Source organism: Carcharodon carcharias, chromosome 6 (genome assembly GCF_017639515.1).
Source record: "Carcharodon carcharias isolate sCarCar2 chromosome 6, sCarCar2.pri, whole genome shotgun sequence".
Classification (NCBI taxonomy): Eukaryota; Metazoa; Chordata; class Chondrichthyes; order Lamniformes; family Lamnidae; genus Carcharodon; species Carcharodon carcharias.
Genome location: NC_054472.1, coordinates 137,958,980 through 137,980,129, shown reverse-complemented (window position 1 = coordinate 137,980,129; position 21,150 = coordinate 137,958,980). Strand labels below are relative to the sequence as shown.

At 43.0% G+C, this 21,150-nt stretch overlaps 1 protein-coding gene across 1 annotated transcript in view; it reads right to left on the bottom strand.

Annotated features, from left to right (window-relative positions):
• The window catches only part of tmem67 (transmembrane protein 67), a 287,301-nt gene that overhangs the window by 70,954 nt on the left and 195,197 nt on the right, over window positions 1-21,150 (bottom strand). Inside the window, exons 18-20 of the mRNA XM_041189291.1 lie at window positions 13,783-13,881; window positions 13,367-13,453; window positions 5,661-5,760 (exon numbers count right to left, since the gene is read on the bottom strand). Coding sequence (XP_041045225.1) covers window positions 5,661-5,760; window positions 13,367-13,453; window positions 13,783-13,881 — 286 coding nt within the window. The remainder of the gene's footprint in view (window positions 1-5,660; window positions 5,761-13,366; window positions 13,454-13,782; window positions 13,882-21,150) is intronic.

The window sequence follows — 21,150 nt, the reverse complement described above, 5'->3', positions numbered from 1 at the left end:
TGAGCGCCACGTGCGTGCAGTCAATGGCACCCTGAACCTGTGGGAAACCTGAGATCTGGGCAAATTCCAGTGCTCTTGCATCTTGTCTTTCCTGGTCCCTGGCGAAATGCACAAATTTCTGTGCCTTCGTGAAGATGGCATCTGTGACTTCATGGATCTGTGGGTGGAGGCTTGTGATATCCCATACAGGTCACATGTGAGCCCTGAAAGGAGCATAAAAATTAAGTGCTGCAGAACTTTTACAGCCACGGGCAGTGGATGCCCACCACGTCCCCGTGGCACCAAATGCTGTAGCAACTGCAGGTGTTACCGACTAGTTCCCTAGGCATGTGCAGTCTTTGTGTCTTTGGCGACACTGGTTCTCAGTCATCCGCATGAATGAAAGACGATGTCTGTAGACCCTGGTTCTAGCCAGGTGTCGAATAGCGATGCCTTGTGGTGGCTGTTCAGCAGCATGTGTGGGAGCCCAACCCCTTCTTCCTTGAGTATGCTGCTCCTCCTCCTGCCCAGCCAGGCGCCTCAATCAATCTCTTCTCCTTCGTCTCTGCTCTCTAGACACCACATGACAAAAAACTAGGTCACCAGGCTCCATACTCCTGATGTACTCCCCTTGCAGAATGAAAGAGATGTGTGGATTAACTTGTGTGTTCTAAGACTGTCTATTGGTTAAGCCTCAAGGTCCCTTAATGTATTCCGGTGAGCCCTGGCCACCACTTGGGTGGCCTGAGTTTAGCGCATTGCATGGCTGCCCGTGACCCCACCCACCTCTGCCTCACTCCACCTGACCAGTTGGCGGCAGCTTCGCCCACTGGACTGCATGCTGTGCTCTCAGCTCAGGCAAAGGCATTCTTCTAACCTGCACTGCAAGGCTGCGCTGTTAGCTTGAACCTTGGGGGAGACTGGTCCAAACCTGAATGATGATATTGCAAGGAGCTGTGAGCACCTCCACCAGTGACTGCTCCATGGCCAGCTTTAGCAAGGAGATTGTACAATGTGCCCAGTCATCCATCTGTTCTGCAGTCCACTAAAACACTCATTAGTTTGCAGTCAGTGGCTGAGGGGTGAAAAGTTCAGGAGCATTTGGTGGCAATTTGGTGCCTCTGCATTGCTTAAGTGGGCATATAAGCTACAGGCCCGACTCCAAATATGTCAATGTGGCTCAGCCTGAACTTTCTCAGCTATGGAGGAATGGTCACTTTATACACTTTTCCCTAATGTGTGCTTATGCACTACCATCAACTGCAGTGCAGCCCTTGCCCCCACCCCCCCAACTCACCTCAACTGTAGTGCAGCCTTTGCCTCCCCCAACTCGCCTCAACCGCAGTGCAGCCCTTGCCCTGGCACCGCACTGTAAGTCAGCTGGGAAAAAGTGACTTACCCATGCCCTTGCCTGAATATGTAGCACCTCAACCTTGAAGTCCAACAGGCAACTCTGGTGAGCGCTGCGCAACGTTACTGTGCACTCACCTCCAAGTTCCCCTTGAAGTTCAGCCCGCCAAGTGCACACCTTATATATGCTGTTGTGAAACACATTGGCATGATTACACGCCTACATGCTCAGACGATCCAGCGTGGGGGGATGATTCCGGTAAGCAGGGTTTATAATGATATGCAGATGTATTCCAACAAGGTTCCCAACATCCAACAATGGAAAACGCAGCCCGCTATTGACGGGCAGAGTGGATGATTGCAAACTGGTTTCATGGCATTGTGAAACCGATTTTTGGCCTTCTTGCCATATTGGCCGCTCATGCCACTAAACCTGCCTGATGCCAGCGGGCATGGAAAATTCCACCCGATGTCTTTTACATCGATTTCTCCATCGCTGCCATCACGTTCTGAGATTGGATCCTTCGTCTTGGAATCTAGACATGGGAACTTGTCTCTTAGACAGACTGTAGACACACTCTAGTATCTATTTAACACCTGTTTATTAGTACTACATCTAAACAGGTTACAGAGTAGGCACGTAGCTCTTAGGCATGATTTCAACCACTCTCTCTCTCTTGAATGTCAGTGGTACATCATCATCTGGGTCATACATTAGCATATCCCAATTAACCAATTAAATTAACCATTTATACTACACCTAGCTCTTAAGACATGGCTGCAATGCCGAAAGAAGTTTAATGACATCAGAGTTCATAAAATACAAATACTGTTCTCTTACTCTCTGCTCACACCCCACTACGACCAGCTTCATTTCTCTTAATATTAACCTCCTTTCAATCTACTACAATCACTGTACTACAGTTTATGCTTGCTTCTTTTCCCTATACACATGTCACATCTTATACATTGCATGTAAACTTTTCCATTATCGCCGGTACATTTAGAAGCTCCTCATTAGGATGTCACAAACACACTCTCTTCTTTCATGCAGAAGGTCATGAACAACTCCAGGAAATTGCCACTGGAAGAAGCTGAGCCCGCTGGCACACCCTCTTCTTCAGTTGAAAAAAAGGTGTCAGCCATCACAGGCAGCTGGACAGTCATGACTGTGGCATGTTGCAAAACGGAGGAGGCATCTTGCAAGATTTCTTCACAGCTTTATCCTTTTTTCACTTCTTACTTATATCTCAGCCTACACACTCTGTATGGCTAACTGCAGCTGGTTTCACTAGCCTGAAGCTAGTGAAAGCTAGCATCCTTCTTGTACTTCTTTCACACTAAAAGTTAACCCATCGCCTCTTTCATTTAAGGTGCCAAAAACGAGGAGATACCTCTGCTACTTCAGGGAGAAAAAGACACCCTATCTGCATATGCACCAACACTTAATCTGACCCGGCCAAGCATTAGCTCAGAGGCTGGCATCATGTGAGGGCAATACAGGGAAGGGGCTTCACCAGATGAATCACCAGCCAAGTATGCAGTAGCAAGGGCAGGAATGTAGGAAGCCACAGGCATTGCCTCAGACTCCTCCTTCACCATCCTTGGGTATGTCCTATCCTTCCAGCAGGATAGCCTCACCAGAACTAGCACTACAATACCATTTTGTCAAGAGAGAGTGTGGCCCTGGGAGTTTTCAACATTGGTTCTGGACCCCATGAAATCAAACCTGGGAAAGGAAATCTCCTACAGATTACCACCGCTGCTCTCCCTCAGCTGATGAATCGGTGCTCCTTCATGTTGAACACTACTTGGAAGCAGCACTGTGGGTAGCAAAGGCACAGAATGTACTCTGGGTTGGACTTCAATGTCCGTCACCAAGAATGTCTTGGTAGCACCACTACTAACCAAGCTTTGAACGACATAGTTGCCAAACATGGCTGCAACAGGTGGTGAGGGAACCAACATGAGGGAACCTTTTCCTCATCTTCATTAATCTATTTGTTGTATGCTTCTTTCCATGACAGTATTGGTAGGATGAGACTGTAAAGTCCTTGTGGAGACAAAGACCTGTCTTCACACTGAGGACAATGGCATGTTGTTAGAATCATATCTCTCAAGACTGGAGTTTTCTTTTACAAAATGGAAGGATTTGGCATGATCTGGACATGTGGATGCTAACCTGGGATTTTTTTAAAAGGTCACAAATTCACCTTGGAATTGTAAACAAGAAGGCCTCTTCCAAGAAATCACCTGACCTATGTGGTACTTGAGAGGGTTTGTTTGTGTTTGAACTGCAAAGCACTTTACTTAATAAAAAGCTGAGAGACAAAAAAGGCAATCATATGGAAGAGAGGATAACAACTTAAGTTGTGAACATGCTTGTTTTGAGGGCACTCTTGTTGAGAACAAGCTGAGAATGAAAGAATCCTTCTCTTTACCTTGCCTGAAATTGTGTGTGGCTATCAACCTGTAGCCAGAGAACCCCCATCTGAGTGTAACCAGTCTGCATTTGGACTTGCAACGCTGAGACCAGAGGTGAGAATTTCCAGGCATCCACCCGGACCAGCAGCCTGTCTTTACACAAGGGAACTCCAGATCAACAGCCTTGTGACCCTATGGACTTTATCCTTTATTTTATAACGCCCATCCTCCAAAGCCTATCTCTGTTCTTTTTCTATGTGTGTGTATGTGTGTGTGTTTGTGTGCTGGGGGAAGTCTTTAGGAAGAGATATATAATTATACTTCCCGATTACAATTGTGTATTAAACAGTACTGGTAGCTTGCTAAACGAAGTTTTGTTTTAAAATAAATGAATAATTCTGAGTTTTTGAAGGAGCCTAGTTAGAGTCTCCTTTCTTTGGGGGACTAGAGGTATAAGTACACAATTGGCCATTTTGGTGGGAAAATTAAACATTTAAATTAATGGGATGGCCTGTGGAGTAGTGGGGCTTGATAATTCATGCACTCCTCTCATCCCAGTCATAACAATGTACCGCAGGACCACCAACATGCAAAATGGGATACATTCAGAACAGATCTCGCAGCTCAAAACTGGGCATCTATGAGATTCTGTGGGCCATCAGCAGCAACAGAATTGTACTTCATGGTGACTTGTAACTTCATGGTCCGGCATATCTTCATTCAGCCATTCTCATCAAGCAAAAGGACCAATCCTGGTTCAAATGAGTGTAGAGCAGCACCTTAAGCCAGAAGTGCAGAGTGGATGATCCATCTTGGCCTCCTCCAGAACTTCCTTCTATCTGGGATGCTAGTCTTCAGCTAAAACAAATCACTTCACGTGACATCAAGAAATGGCTGAGCACTATGAATACATCAAAAGCTATGGCCCAAAAACATCCTGGCTATAATACTGAAAACTCATGTTCCAGAACTAGCTGTGCCCCTAGTCAACCTGTTTCAGTACAAATACCACACTGGCAATTTCCTGGTCAATTGGAAAATTGCTCACATATGTTCTGTCCACAAAAAAGCAAGTCAAGTCCAAGCCAGCTAACTACTGCCCCATCAGTACTGCCCCATTCTCAATCATCATGAAAGTGATGGAAGGTACCATTAACAATTCTATCAAGTAAAATTTACTCATCAATAACCAGATGCTCAGTTGGGGTTCCTCTAGGACCACTAGTGGGGCAACCCAATATCATAGAAGGGTCCTAAAACCAACATAGGACCCTTATTTAAAAATTATATTCAGTTTTCTGATTAATTTTTTCATACACCCTGGACCTCTTTGGTGGAGACTGATCCAAAATGGCAGGTGGTGCTTTTCCAACATGGGATGACTGCCCACCAAATTGAATGCTTAAGCGCCCACTTTGTGTTTGTAAAGTTAGTGTGGCACCAATTAATTTCTAGGCTGGTAATTTTTCCCACGAGTAATGCTATTTGTCTCTAACTCTATCTCTATACAGATAAGCATATTGAGAATCTCCTAGGGTCCCTTCTTGCATCCTACATATAATTGAATTAATCAGTTTTAATTGAAGTTAAGCTATTGAACCTATAGTTCCCTGGTTGTAACCTCCAGTACTACATAAAACTTCTTCTATGTCAAGGGAACAATCTCTGACTAGCAAGCTGTAAAAGATTTGAGCAAGGGGTTGCAAAGCACATGTTCCACTCCTTTAAGCACTTTCCAGTGGATGTCTTCAGACCAATAGTTCCATCTGGTTTAAAAATTTGAATTTTAACAAAAATAGTAACATGAACAAAATAATTTATTAATATACCTGTTAAAATTTTAACAATAGCTGAATATTTGAAACTAAATAACAAAACAGGAAAAAATGAATAAATGCAATATTTACCTACAATTGACTTGACAATTTTGCCCTTGGGTCTTTCCCAGTCAATAAAAAAGATGTCCACAGTTAACTGGGTTCCCAGTTTATGTAAAAGCTGAAGAAGCTAAGGGAATTGACGTTCACAGTCGTGAAAAGAAAAATAAATAAAAAGTTATATGTTAATAGAAATTGAACAGAGTAAACATGGTAGTGTGATGAACTAGTAAAACATAGAAAGAAGATAATCACCGTAATGTCAGTTGAGGGATGGTATCTGGAATTGTGAAGGTATTATGCCTAGCAATAAATAAACTAGATTAACTGCAGTCTTTGTGTTGTTCATGGTATGTTATGGACCATTATTTACTGTAGAATCATAGAATGCCTACAGACAGAAGGACGTCACTTGGCCAGTTGTGTACCGACTCTCTACAAGTGCAACTAATCTATACCCACTTCCTCATCCTTTCCCCATAGCCCAGCAAATTTTTCCTCTTTGGGTGCTTATCTAATTCCCTTTTGTAAGCCTTGATTGTATCTGACACCACCACAATCTCAGGTAGGGATCCCTAACCACTCACTGTATAAAAAAAGGTTTTCCTCATGGTGTCATTTGTTCTTTTGCTAACCACATTAAATCAATGTTATCTAGTCTTCAATCCTTCTGCTATTAGGAACAGTTTCTCCCTATCTCATCTGTCTAGACCCTTATGAATTGAACACTTTGATCAGATCTCCTCTCAACTTTCTAAAAGACAATAACTTCAGCTTCTCCAATCTGCAATCGCTCATCTCTGGGTTAATTCTTGTAAATCCTTTTTGCTCCCGTTCTAATGCATGCACATCCTTCCTAAGGTGGTGCCCAAAATTGGACAGGATACTCCAGTAAAGACCAAACCAAAGTTTAAGAAATGTTTATCATGCATAAACCTAAATGAGGTTCTATCTAGGGCAGTTACTGCTGTCACATTGGTCACATGATACAGTGATAATGGTTTGGTTGACTAATCATAGCAATCAATCTCTATCAGTTAGTCTATCATGGATCCAAATATAAAGTGAGTAAACCGCAGTGATAGACAGCTTGGGAACTGTGGCCCAGAACTTCTGATTGCCCCGGGGTCGTACACCGGAGGTAGCCCAGAAGATGCGCTTGGGGTCCTCCTCTGAAAGTCACCATGCAAGGACTGCATGGTAATTACCCAGGAAGTTTAAACTTCTGATGGGCAATTACCTTGCATTGGGAACCATCCAAAACTCTGATTTAAATTGGGGACATCGGATGGTTCCAATTCTCTTAGCAGAATAGTTACCCAGGAAAGGTTAGAAGATTAAAACCACTTATAGCTCTTGGGTAACTATACTACTGACTACTGATTTCCACCATCGCCACCGACCCCTCAACCACTCCCCCTGATCACCCAACAACTCCCATACCCTCCTGCCAACCAACACCCACCCCACTGTACCTTGGCCACACCCTGACTACCCCCCAACTACTGCCCATCCCCGACCACCCTCCCAAACCCCAAATACCCTCCCCACCCCACCTATCCACCCAACCCCCTGATTCCTCCACCCCGACTTCCAATTCTGGCATACCTCCTGACCACCCAAACTTCTCTGACCACCTGAACCCCTGCAACACCCCCTGACCACTCAACTACCCCCAACCTGACCCCCCCTCCCACTGACCACCTGAATGATCACCCCACCTGAACCCCTGACACCACCCCCAATTATCTGACTCCCCGACCTCACCGGCCCCTTCCCCCTGACTACCCGACCCTCACCTGACTCCCCCTCCTGATTCCCCCAAACCCCTGACCCTGACCATTCAAACTCTTCTCTGACAAACTGCCCTCCCAATCCCCGACTCCCCTCCTCCTGACCACCTTACTCTCCCCTCTAGCTGACTACCCGAAACCCACCCAAACACTCCTGACTACCCAACCCCTCTGTCACCCTCTCCCCAATCACCCAAACCCCCTCCTCCTGACCACCCAATTCCCCTGCCCTGACCACCGACCCTGCTCCCCTGACCACCCAATCACTTCTTGACTGCCCGACCTTCCCTGACCACCCCCCTTCTCCCTCTGACCACCCAAAACCCCTCTTGACCACCCAAACACCCTCCGTCTGACCATTTGAATCCCCCAACCATCTGACATCCTCGATCATCTGACACCCTCGACACCCCCCTTCCCCCTGACTACCCGAGTCTACCCCCAACCCCTGACCCTAACTATCCAATCTGCACCCGACCCCTGCCGGCCATCCAACCACCACCACCACCCCCCCACCATCTGGCCTTCCCCTAACTAGCTGACCCCCTCTGGCCCCCCCCGACCACCTGACACCTCCTCCCCTGACAACCCAACTGCCAGCTGATCTCCCTCTGATCACCTGGCCCCTCCGACCACTCGATCCTTCAACCACCCAATCACCCCCAACTACCAGAACCCCTCAGCCCAACCATCCTAACCTCCCCCACCACCCCCCCCCCCCTCCACCTACCACTCTAACTTCTCACCCACTTACCTTACACACTTAACTTCTCCCTGGTTCCATAAAGTGGCTGGGACCTTTAAACTGGATTACAGCAGCTAATGCTGAAAAAGGGGCCATGGCTTCACTCCCCCACATTGCTGCCCTGCACTGGAAGGACTCAGAAGCTACTGCACTGCACATATCTGAGGAAGCCCTGGTCGGAAGTCTGGGTGAGAAATGTTCAGCTCCAAACTAAAGTAAGTAAAAAGGAGCAGAGTGGCAATCTGACTGTGATTGCCATGCAATGGAAATTCTAGCCCTATATGTACAAAGTCACCTGCTTCTCTACACCTATCCTATTATGTTTCAAATTACTTATATACATACTGCAAAATACAGTATATTTAACAGTTATTTGTATCTGAAAATTAATATTAGCTTCTTCCACATTCTCCCTAGAGATTCTTTTTCACAGAATGACCACTGTCTCACTGAAATAATGAGTTGAATTTTACCAATTCTGTTGAAGTCCCAACAGCTTCAAAAATAAGCACCTCCAGGTTGCCACTGCACGGCCAGCAACTAAACATAGGAGGCCACCCACGCAGTGGGGGGTAGACCTGCTAACAGCAAAATGCCAATAGCCTGTTAAAATGGCCCTGAAGAGGGCCTTTACATATCTAAATTGGTGCCTGCCTCCTTGTGGTGGGAAGCCTGTTGAATTGTTTCCCACTGTCGGGAAAATACCCTGATGGCATGACAAGGTTTGAGGAGCCAATTTGCCACAGCTCCACTCCACCCAGCCTGATTTTACTGGTGTCCAAACCACTTCAGTTCAGGGAAAGTGATTCGGGCCATTTCCTGAGGTTGTGCTCCCAACTTCTAAGAATCAGCCCACTCACCCAGTATTTTTGGACTCTGCATGACAGGCGTGGGCTGGAATCAGGGCCACTGCTCCTGGGGCATACAGGAGGTGGCAATGGAAGTGGCCAGATGGTGATGCCGGCAGGTTAGAAGGCTTGCCTCTGTTTAATGGGTTATTGTCCCAGTTAAATTCTTAGTTGTTAGGCCTTTAGTCCTCAATCTCACCTCCTCAACCTCCCACCCATCTTCTATGCCCCCTCTTATCTCCCATTCTCCCTCATATCTCCCATGAGCCCCTCAAAGTCATCCCACATCTACTATACCCCCTCCATGTCCAACATGCACCTTCCATGTTCACTCACCCAGTATATACAACAGAAGTCATGACCATATGATAACAAAGGCTAGTCTGTAAATTGCTCATGAAATTTAAAAAAACACAATTTGGGCATTTGGCAACTGTATCAACAAAAGGCTGAACGGATGGGCAGACATCTGTATAGCTAGGTGGCCTCACTATGAATGCTTGGCTCAGCTCCAAGAATGACTAATGAACTTAGCTCAGTTGAGGGTTGTTTGCACAGTTGCAAAGGGAACTGCTAGCTTTGTTTGATTCACAGTTTTATTAGCTGGTAATAACTTTATGTTTCTTTGAAGTGGTTTTTCAGTGCCTGTGTGTTTACTTGATCAAGATTAAAGGTTTGTTCAATGTGGCTTTCATTGGCTGTGCTTGATTGATGGTTTTATGAAAATGTAAATGAGCATTCTTTTTTCAAAGTGAGTGTTGAATGCATGATTTTTTAAAAAATTCATGAGCCTTTCAAAGATTTGCCAATGTTATTACAGGGGTCATTGGTTCTGTACCAAGTGGATTCTGGAACAGTGCTTCAAAGCCACAGACGTCATGACATTAAATCAGTGTGAAAATCAAATCACAAGATCTCCTACAAGCATTCATATCAGATTCTTCATATAGTCAAATGTGAAAGAGGTCTTTATCCATAGGAGTAAGTACTGTAATTCACCTGAACATTTAGACAGTGCTGGTCAATTTAATGGTCTCTTGCCTTTTAAGGACAGAGCCCTTTGATCAATCATTGAAAGCATACTTAAATGGTCATAAGCAATTTCACAACGAACTTCCTTCCAAGGTTTATGAACTGACGTACCTGGCATGGAACCCACTGGTTGCAGGAACCCACCCTCCTTCAAGAAAAAAAGCAATGACAGGGAAGCCTGAATTTGCAGCAGTCACTTAAATAGCGAACCTGACGTCACTTTAAGTGAGCATTAAGTCAGTGGCCTGCCACGTTTCCCAACCTGGCAAAAATGGTGAGCAGCAAGAAATGGAGGGGAATCTAAAAATGTGGACCCATGCATGTCCTGTTTCATTTTTCCAATTTGGCTTGCTTAGTGAATGGAGATGAAAATCCAGCCCATGCCAAACACACTTACGGCTAAATAGAAGGAAAAAAGTTTGTAGAAAAGCACAGAAGAGCAGGAAAACTCTGTGCATATGAAAATGACTAATCATTATTCATTGTTGAGTGCCTATGATGATAAAGACAACAGAGGATAACAATTAGCAATGCCATGATACTGTGGCATAAGTAATGTTGCATGTCATTACCTATGGGGACCATGAAAAAAGAAAATGGAGTGGTAGTGGTGGTTATTAGAACAGACAGCCATTTATTTTTTATCTATGACTGTGAGTCCCAACTGGTGTGCTGCCTCCCTGGTCATAGTGTGAAGGACATAGCAGTGCAGTTGGAAAAGCTTTTAGAAGGGAGGGTAGCAGCTAGAAGTTGTGGCTTATATAGGAAATAATGCTGTAGGAAGAATTACTATGGAGGTGATGCAAAGGTGGTATGAGAAGTTAGTGTCAAGGTTCAAAGCATGACTTTAAATGTGGCAATTTAATAAAAATTTGGGCTAGGACAGATTAGATCCATTAATATGTGACACAAGGCCCTCAGCAATTTGGTTGATTTTGAATCGCACCCTGAAATGATCTAGCAAACCACTCAGATATATGCATTCACATCCACATTCTCAAGGGCCAATAAGTATGAGCCACAAATGCTGGCCTTGACAGTGATATCCACATCCTGTGAATTAATGTTTTTAAAAAGTAGTTTGGTGGGAATAGGTTGAGGGAGAAGGAGGTAGATCTCATGGACAAAATAAGCTTAGAGGTGCATGAAGAGAGATACAGGACAAACTAGAGTAAGATCCAATTTGCAGGCTTGTTAAGTAGGTGGGGTGGGGGTGGAGATGTGATGTTGGTGGCTGTGAGGTGCTCTCTTAGTGAAAGTGTTAAAGTGGTGGCTTGGCAGGTAAGATGAAGGAGGAGAGCACCCAAAGAAGCTGAATGGATGGTTTCAATCTTAACAACAAATAAGTCCATAAGCTCGTTGAACTTCTTATTGGAGGGGGCAGGAGAGAGAGGTTCAAAAAACACGTTTTATGATGGAGGACAGAAGCTGGAAGGAAATGCTGTAGGAGTGATTGAAATCTGATTAAATCAATTGGTGATTATGAAATTAACTATCAGAGTTTGAATGCCTGCAGAATTTTATTGAAATTGTGAGGGACACATTTCTAAAGATAAAGAAGCATCTAAGGAGTAATACCTATTGGTTTTAGTTCCAATGAATGAGGAGAGAACAGTAGCAAAGTAGAAATAAAGGAGGATATAGTGACTGTGATGTCTGACATTCAGTATAGATATAAGGGGACCTGGGAGGAGTGTTCCACAATAACGCAAGCATTTTTTAAAGGAAATTATATTTTTGGTGGCAGCCTTTAAGGACCACTAGTTACTTGAATATTGCTGAAAAGAGAGACATGTAGCAGAAACATTTCATCTTGCACACATCAGAACAAATGCAATAATGCCAAATTTCAAATAATCACAACAATTTATATTACAGGAGAAAAGGGTGCTGATTAGCACGTCATCTCTGATTGGCCATGGAGGAAGCAACAGATGAGGGAAGTATCCTGTTAATAGAAAATTCCACTTGTATAGTCACTGCAATAGGTCCCTGCATATGAATGTATGTTGCTCTAGCAATTGTGAATAAGCTACATAATGAGCTTGACTGATTATCTTAAATTGGTTGTTACTGTAGCTATTAGCACACTCAGGATTGTTCAGCACGTACTGCCCAATAGTGGAATCACGTTTAACAGTAAAAAGTTTGTTTTCAGTTTTGCAAGCATGAGCTGGTTGAGTATGGCCTGTACTCTGCCTATTACAAACAACCGAAGGAACATGCTGTTTGTTTCAATCAGTCTGTTGCTGAGATGTACAACCTACGTACCTGGCATTAAAGTGGCACTGAAATTTATATATAACGTTGTTCAATTGTGTGGTACGCAGAATGTCCTTCTGGACTGACAGCATCATCCTGTTGGTAGGAAATACCTCTTGTGTAGTCACTGCATAGTAGCAGCATGAAACGGCTTGCTTAACCTGTTATTCAACTTCGTGCGATACTTGACCTTTCCAGAGTAATTTGAAGCAGACCGGGTACTTTTCAGGTCCGAAAGTGGCCGGTCTTTGGCCCATTTGCAAGCTTGCATGATACGCAGTGAACAATGATTTGATCAGGATAGCCATTGTCCTGCAGGATAGCTTTGATGTGCTCTATTTCTGTGTCTAGCTTGCAAGGTGAGCAAATGTCTAGGGCCTATTTACAATATTGCTGTAATCTTATACCAGGTGGAGCTATATGAATCCCAATGTTTAGTTGGCCCGTGAAAGTAGGCTTGTGATACAAAAGTGGAGAAACCATTAGAGGATTTCTCTACTAGCATGTCGAGGAAAGGGAACGCATTAGACTGCTCCATCTGAAAAGTGAAATTTTGAAATTTGAGCTTGGGATGGAGTGTTAAGATGTGTACAGACACCCTTAAGGCAATATAGATGACCCGTCATTTTCTGAATCTGTTTTAATTGAACTAATGAACTTAGCAACCTGCGCAGACAAGTTCAGTTTCAATTACACCATGTGTGCCCAAATAGATGGTTTAGCCATGGAATCCCCTCTAGGTCCAGCACCCACTAACATTTTCATCGGTTTCCAAAAGAAACATGTTTTTTTCTGACATGTAGATGATATGTTCACGGTCTTTGAATCCGCAGCTACGTGTAAGGACATCACATTCAAAATCTGCATTTTCATTTACAAATTATTCTATGGTCTCACGCCAATCTACCTCAACAACCTCCTCCAGCTCCCCATCTGAATCTATGCTTTTTGGTCTATCAGTAGCAGTTGGGAAAAGGGAATCTGTTAAAAACACTTTGATCAGAGCATGCATAGCTGTGCTAGCCCAAAGATTACCAATATTCATTATGCACATACCTTCAGAGCAAATGCACTAACCACACACAAAGTAAAAAACATCTCTTGGCTGGGTGTGGGCAGAAGAACAGAAACAATTCGCTGACCCTGAAGAAATAAATAATATCCAAGCAAATGTCTAAAGTAAACCACCTCTACAGTAATTAATACTATTTTCAAGGAATGTGTAAGGAACTTGACAAAAGATATAGAATATAAGCAATGAACAGATGATGTACTGAACTTGTATCTAGAATCTGGTCAGAAATGACATTTATAGAGAAATAAATGTATTTTGAGTAGATATTTAACATCTATTAAGTTGAATTAATATACTTTTGAGATTCTAACAATCTAAAATAAATATGATTTATGTAAAGAATACATTATATTACAGTTATAACACATTGTATTATTACTTAAATATTTAGAGATACCTTGAAGAACGTAAGCCAGTAAAAACCTGTTCCAAATGTCACAACAAAGAAGGCATTTGCCAAGTCTCCAGCATAAAACAGCAAGAACTTCAAGATTGTCTAGATTTAAAAAAATACCATTTCAAAATTTTGTCTCACTTAAGGCTGCAACTAATTAATAATCACTATTTGTATAACAGTTACGCTGCTTTGCTTTTACACTATTTAGATATTTAAGCTTCTCTTTAAGTTTCTATCTTATTTGTATCGTGGTAGAAATGCATTCAAATCCAGTCATCTTTAGTGATGAAAACAAATGCCCAAACCCTGTGAAGCAAATGCAAAAATGTAGCATCAGTTCCCAACTCAATCTTCTCAATGTTAATGACGAGTTTATCCATGTGAGTTGCTGTGTCATGTGAACTGAAAAGCCGCAATATAGTCAGCCAAAAAGGCACTACATGTGGTCTTAAAGCCCTTGGATTATGAAGACAAAAATCAGCCAGTGTTCCTGATCCCCATCCAAGACTTGCAGGAAATGTCAAAAGTGGATTATCCAGCAAAAACAGAATGGTGCTTGTTTGTGGTGTACTTCTACAGTCAATAACCTACCAATATTCACACTTAATGTTAATCATAATAATGGACATTTGAGACTTGCCAGAGGTGTGTGTAAATGTACCGTAACAAGGAATTAACTCGTTTGGAGTAGGATGTAGTTAGTAGAGAGAAAAACAACCAAAAAAACTTGCCTATTTGTCTTATTCATTTTACTAGCAGGCCAGATGAATAATGAGGTATTGTCAGGAACTAAGGGGATGAATTTATCCTTATCTGATAAAAACAAAAAAACTGCAGATGCTGGAAATCCAAAACAAAAACAGAATTACCTGGAAAAACTCAGCAGGTCTGGCAGAATCCAAGGATTCACTCAAGTTCTGTCGAAGGGTCATGAGGACTCGAAACGTCAACTCTTTTCTTCTCTGCCGATGCTGCCAGACCTGCTGAGTTTTTCCAGGTAATTCTGTTTTTGTTTTTATCCTTATCTGACCTGTCGAGAGCTGAGCTTGGAGTTGGGTGGGTGGTGGAGGACTCTATTAGGGATTGTGAACCCAGAAGTCGGGATTTCCCACATGCTGTGGATTTTAACTGATTTGACCTGATTATCAGTTGGCCTTGGAGCTGGTGGTGAAGGCCACAGGACCAAGTAAGTCTCTGCCGGTGGGGGTGGAGGGAAAGTGTTTGATTGGTTGGGGTGTTGATGGGCTGCAGATCCTGAGATACTGGAGGTAGGTTGGCGCCCTCATTGTGGGGAGGTGAGAATGGACCTGAGGCCAGGAGCCAAGGGAGAAGTTGGAGACCTTGGATTGGGGGTGGGGGTAGAAATTGAAGGCGTGGGCGAAGGCTTGGGACCTGGGACCAGTGAGTCAGAAGTTCGGAGTAGGCCAGGAGCTTGCGCTCAGAGGGGGAAGGGGTCAAGAATTAGAGGGCTGGTGAGAGGAAGTGCGGGACTTGGTGGTGGATGGAGGGGTGGGTTGAGGGGTCCTGGTTTGATGAATGAGGCATGGTTTGGGGCAGGTGGAATTTGTAGGCTAGCTGGGAAGGAGGGGAATCACAGCTCTATAGGGTGGATTGGAGGCTCAGGAGGGGGTAGGATCAAAAGCTTTGTGAGAAAGTTCAAGGTGGGGTAGAGGGGTGGGCTGTACATAATTCCAAGGGTTCCACAGGTAGGTGCAATGAAACCATGAGATGGGTATAAGGCACTGACCCCCTGGATCCATCAGTTTCTCAATGGGTTTCCAGACGCTTGGGGATCCTGGCTAATTCTCAGGAAACCAGTTGAAGTTGGAAAGCTGAATGACAATGCTTGCAGGCTCATTATCATATTTTAAGCTCTAATCTGTCTTCTTGGAGCAGCTTGACTATCTGCCCACCTTTCAACCTCAGTTAAAACCAAAAGTGGGTGGATTGGAGATAGGTTTGGACCAGGAATTTGATTTTTAAGACTTTAAATTACCCCCATCCAACCTGAACCCCCTATATTTCTTAGGTCAGAGTTCCCCCAGAAGATAGGTTTCACTGTAGACTATGTGAAGCATGCATTAGGTATAATAACTATAGAATTTAGGGGAAAGTATTGGCTAATTAGGGACTTGCATACCAGTAAGAGGAAATATTGGAGGATCAGCCAAGCCACTTAGCAGGTGGGCAAGTACATTACTGATTTGCAAGCATATACCCTCTCAGTTGGGGAATGATACATAGCACCGACGAAAAACTAGATGAAGAAAGAAAATAAGGCCTGAATTTTTGCAATGACAAAGCACTCCACAGACGAGGCTGAAAAATGGAAGTCCCATTCCCGAACATGGCCCCCACCATTTTCGATGGGTTGCAGCGATGGCGCTGGTTCAAGATTCATGCATGTGATTTCACGGAGGCAGCTGGCCATGTAAATCAGCAACTGCCAACACTCATATTTGATTTTGGTGAAATAGGAGCATGAAACATGATGTGTGCAGATTATACCTGATAGGAGCAGATCAGAACTTTGCAGATTCGTTTGGATAGCTGAATTATCCTTTTGGAGGTGCAGTGTCCCCTCTGCAATTGCTAAAAAGTTGTATTAACTGCCATATAAGTGGCAAATATTCATTCTCAAGTGTGATGACTAGACGGAGTGGACAGGTTTTAACCAAAAAACAGAAACTTTATTACAGAGAACTTTTCAGGTGCTACACACTTGATCAGGACTCTTGTCAGGAAGCCTTGTCCCCAGATTACTCACGTTTAGGACTCATTGGTCAGAGCCGCCAAGAACATCATGTGACCCCAGAAGGAGCGGCTCTACCCTTAGTTACTACATTTCCTCCCCCTTTAGTTTTTCAGTTTCTATTTACTGAGAATATCTGAATATCCAACAACATATACATATATACAATGTCATCTGATTAAAGATTAAGTCACTGAGGTGCTCTCCTTGTTTGGTTAGAGCAGCATAGCTCTATCACTTGAGGTTTCTCCACAGGATTGACATGATCAGGATACATCATTAGAAAGTGGCAGTTTTGGGTTTGGTAACTCTACAGAGACATCGGGCATGTCTATTCTAGATTGATCTGTCACCTCAGGGATTGATGGCTTGATGTTAATCACAGGTAGAATAGTTAGTTGTTGGAATATCTCTCTATCACGAATATGGTCCACATGTTTTTGAACGATTCTGTATTCCATTTCCACCTGGAAGGATAAGGGACCAGTCTCTGAGACAATGGTTCCAGGAACTTGACAAGGTCCATTTCCAAAATTTCACACGAATAGTGTGTCACCTACACTGAGTGTGCGAGCTTTGCTGTGAATATCGTGATTCAATTTTTGATTACTCTGATTCCTCTCTACTTTCCCCTCTATGTTTGGAAACACCAGACTTAACCTTGTATGTAGGAGGCGTTTCATCAATAATTCAGGTGTTGAACCCATTGTTGAATGTGGCATTGTACGATAACTGAGAAGAAAGTGGGAAAGTCGAGATTCTAGAGCACCTTCTGATAGTCTCTTCATTCCAGATTTGAAAGTTTGTACAGCTCTCTCAGCTAAACCATTCGATGAGGGATAGTAAGGGGCTGTTTTAATATGTCTTATTCCATTCAGGTTCATGAATCTCTGAAACTCTGTACTGGTAAAGAATGTATCATTATCAGAAACGACGATTTCTGATAGGCCATGGATACTAAAATGCAGCTTCTCGATAGTTCTGCTCGATGTTGGTGATTTGACTTCGAATACATCCATCCATTTAGAATGTGTATCTACAATCAACAAAAACATGGTAGCTAAGAATGGTCCTACATAATCAACATGTAGTCCAAACCAGGGTCAACCAGGCCACCCCCATGGATGCAGTGGAGCTGAAACAGACAACTTCTGTTGTTGCTGACAGTGGAGACAGTGCTTGACCATGCTTTCAATGTCACTGTCAATGCCTGGCCACCAGACATAGCTTCACACAAACATTTTCATCTTTGATATGCCTGGATGTGCACTGTGAAGCTCTGTCAAGAGTGGTTATCTTCCTCGTGAAGGAATGATAACTCTTGATCTCCACAATAACATTCCATCTTGACAACTTAACTCTGTTTTTCTGGAATGGAATGGTTTCATCTCTTAAGATACAGGCGAATTTGGCCATCTGTGCAAAACAAAGTCTCTGACTTTCGACAAAACTGGATCTCTGTTTGTCCAGTTTCTAATTTACTTCACACACACAGGTGAAGAATCCTAGAAATTCAGTACTGGCACAACTTCTTGTGGCACTGGAGCATGTACAATACTATCTGGTAACAGGAGATGACTAAGTGCATCCACATGTACAATGCTATCTGGTAACAGGAGATGACAGTGCATCCACATGTACAATGCTATCTGGTAACAGGAGATGACTGAGTGCATCCACATTTGCAATATTTAAGCCAGGACGGTACATAAAGGTATACCCAGACACAGATAACGTCAAAGCCCAATGTTGTATTCTTGCTGATGCTATTGGCAAAATAGCCTTAGCCTTTATAAGTAAATCCATTAATGGTTTATGGTCTGACACCATGCAGGTACTGGTGGAATTTTTCCACTCTGAATACCACTGATAAACCTTCCTTTTCTAGCTGGGAATGACCCTTCTCAGCTGTGGAGAGGGTTCTCGAGATATAGCCAATGGGCCTTTCTGATCCATTTTCCATTCTATGTGATAACACAGCTCCTGCACCATAAGGAGAGGCATCATAATACCAATTCTTTCGATGGGTTGTAGTGTACCAATAAACATGATGAATGCAACAATTTCTTTACTCTCACAAGGGCTTCTTCCTGTTGTGAATTCCATAGCCAATGGCGATTCTTTTTTAACAACAAGTGCAATGATGCCAACACAATTGATAAGTTAGGCAAGAACTGGCTATAGTAGTTGATCATACCTAGGAAAGTCCTGAGTTCAGTCACTTTAGACGGTGAGGGTGCATCTTTTATTTCCCAAACTTTCTACTGGATACAAACCTATGGCGTTCATCCTGTGATCCAGGTAAGTTACTTCTGGTACTTGAAATGTACATTATTCCTTCTTTAATCTTATGCCGGTTTCCATAAGCCTTCTTAGCATTTCCTCCAAGTTGGCCAAGTGTTTGGTTTTGGTTGGCCCTGTGATCAGAACATCCTCTAGGTATACTACCACTCAGTGAAGTCCTTGCAAAAGGCTCTCCATTGTCCTTTGGAAGATTGCTTGTGCAGATGATACTCCAAATGGTAGGTGATTATACTGATAAAGACCCTTGTGTGTATTAATAGTCATGTATTCTCTCGATGTGCTATCCAGTTCTAATTGTCTTTCTAGAAACGTGGACACATAATCCAACATAGAGGATTTGACTTTTGGCTTCAGGAACTTTTCTTTGATCAATTTTTATAGGCCTATTATTTCATGACCATAGATCAATTCAAATGGACTAAATCCAGTAGATTCTTTGGGAGAATCTCTGGTAGCAAATAGTAAGAAATCTAATCCTTTGTCCCAATCCTTTGGGTATTCAAGGCTATCGGTCCTAATCATGGTTTTGAGAGTCTGATGGTATCTCTCTGAAGCTTCCTGTGTCTGTGGTGATACGCAGTAGACTTTAATTGTTTGATACCCAAACTGCTGATTATATCCTGGAAAACTTTAGACATGAAGTTAGAACATTAACCAGATTGTATTTCAATCAGTAGGCCATAACGGGTGAAAAATTAAGTTAACTTTTCCACTACCACCTTCGCTGTAATTGTCCTTAAAGAAATAGCTTCTGAAAATTGAGTGATCAGATCCATGATTGTCACGATATATTAATGTCTGGCTTTTGTTTTGGGCAACGGTCCTACACAATCTACTAATACCCAACTAAATGGTTCTTCAAAAACTGGTATGGGTATTAAAGGTGCTGGTTTGATTACATGTTGAGGTTTACCTACTACCTGACATGTATGACACATTCTACAAAATTGCATTATGTCTTTATGAAGTCTTGTACAGGTAAAATGCCTGTTTACCAATGTTTGGGTTTTCTGTATTCCTACGTGTCCTGCCATGGGAATCTCCTTACGATATTTAGGACGTACCACTATCTGATGAAAAACCATCCATTCATCATCCGCAGGTCAGTGAGGGTGTCTCCATCTCCTCATCAGAACTCAGTTTTTAAGGTAATAGCACTCCGGAACTCCTTCAGCCTCAACTTCAGTGTGAGCTGACTGTGCTAACTTGTTTAACTCTGGATCTGCTTTCTGAGCCTCAATTAATGAAGACATGGCAAACACTTCCTTTGAATTATCCTCATCCTTAAATAAAGTTTCGGCTACTCCAACATCTGCTCTTTGTATTACTGTGACCTCTAGTGATGGAGTATGCTTAGCCATTGCTCTGGTCACCACACATGATGGAAAAATAACAGGCACTTGTTCTTGTAACTATTCTTTCTCTTTAGCCTCTCTCGGACTTCCTGTAATTATAGGCAAAGCTATAACCTTCACTCCTGCCAAAACATTCCCAAGGAATAGATCAACTCCATCCATGGGTAATTTCTTAACCATGCCTACAACAAATCCAGACAACAAATCACACTCCGATTGCACTTTGTACAATGAAACTAGGATCTACTCTCCACTTATCTCGTTTAGCAATACTTTAGCTTTCACTGAACTCCCTGGAGGGAAAACTAAGTCCTTCTCCAGCAAAAGAGTCTGAGTAGCTCCTGTGTCCCTTAATATAATTATGGGTTTAGCCACATCATTGATGAAAAAGGGGTTATCTTCCCTTTAGACAAAAACCCTTTATATCTTTCATCTACCTTTTTCACTTCACCTGCATTCCCAGTTGCTTATCTGTAGTTAAAGCTACTATTAGATCTGTGGTACTTTCTTTTTCATTTCTGTTTTCAGACTCACTCTTACAAAGCCCAATAAGTCCCATTGGCTTCCCTCGTAAATTCCAGCTTTCTGAACGAATATGTCCCACTTTATTACAATGGAATCATTGTAGGACTTTGAGTTTCACCTTCAACCTTCCTTCCTGATGTGGAGAGGTGATCTGAAGGTATTCCCAGCTATCCATTTTTTACCTGGCTACTTGCCTTCCTTTCACTCTCCCACTTTCTATCCTTTTCAAATTTATGGGGATGATGGAAGAAAGGTTCAGTTTTATGGATCAGCTCATAATTGTTAGCCATTACTGCTGTCTGTCTGGCAGTTGCAACACTTTGGTCTTCCACATGGATTCTTATGACAGAAGGTAGGGAGTTTTTAAACTCTTCCAAGAGAATGATCTCTCTGAGAACTTCATAGGTAGTTTCAACTCCCAATGCTCATACC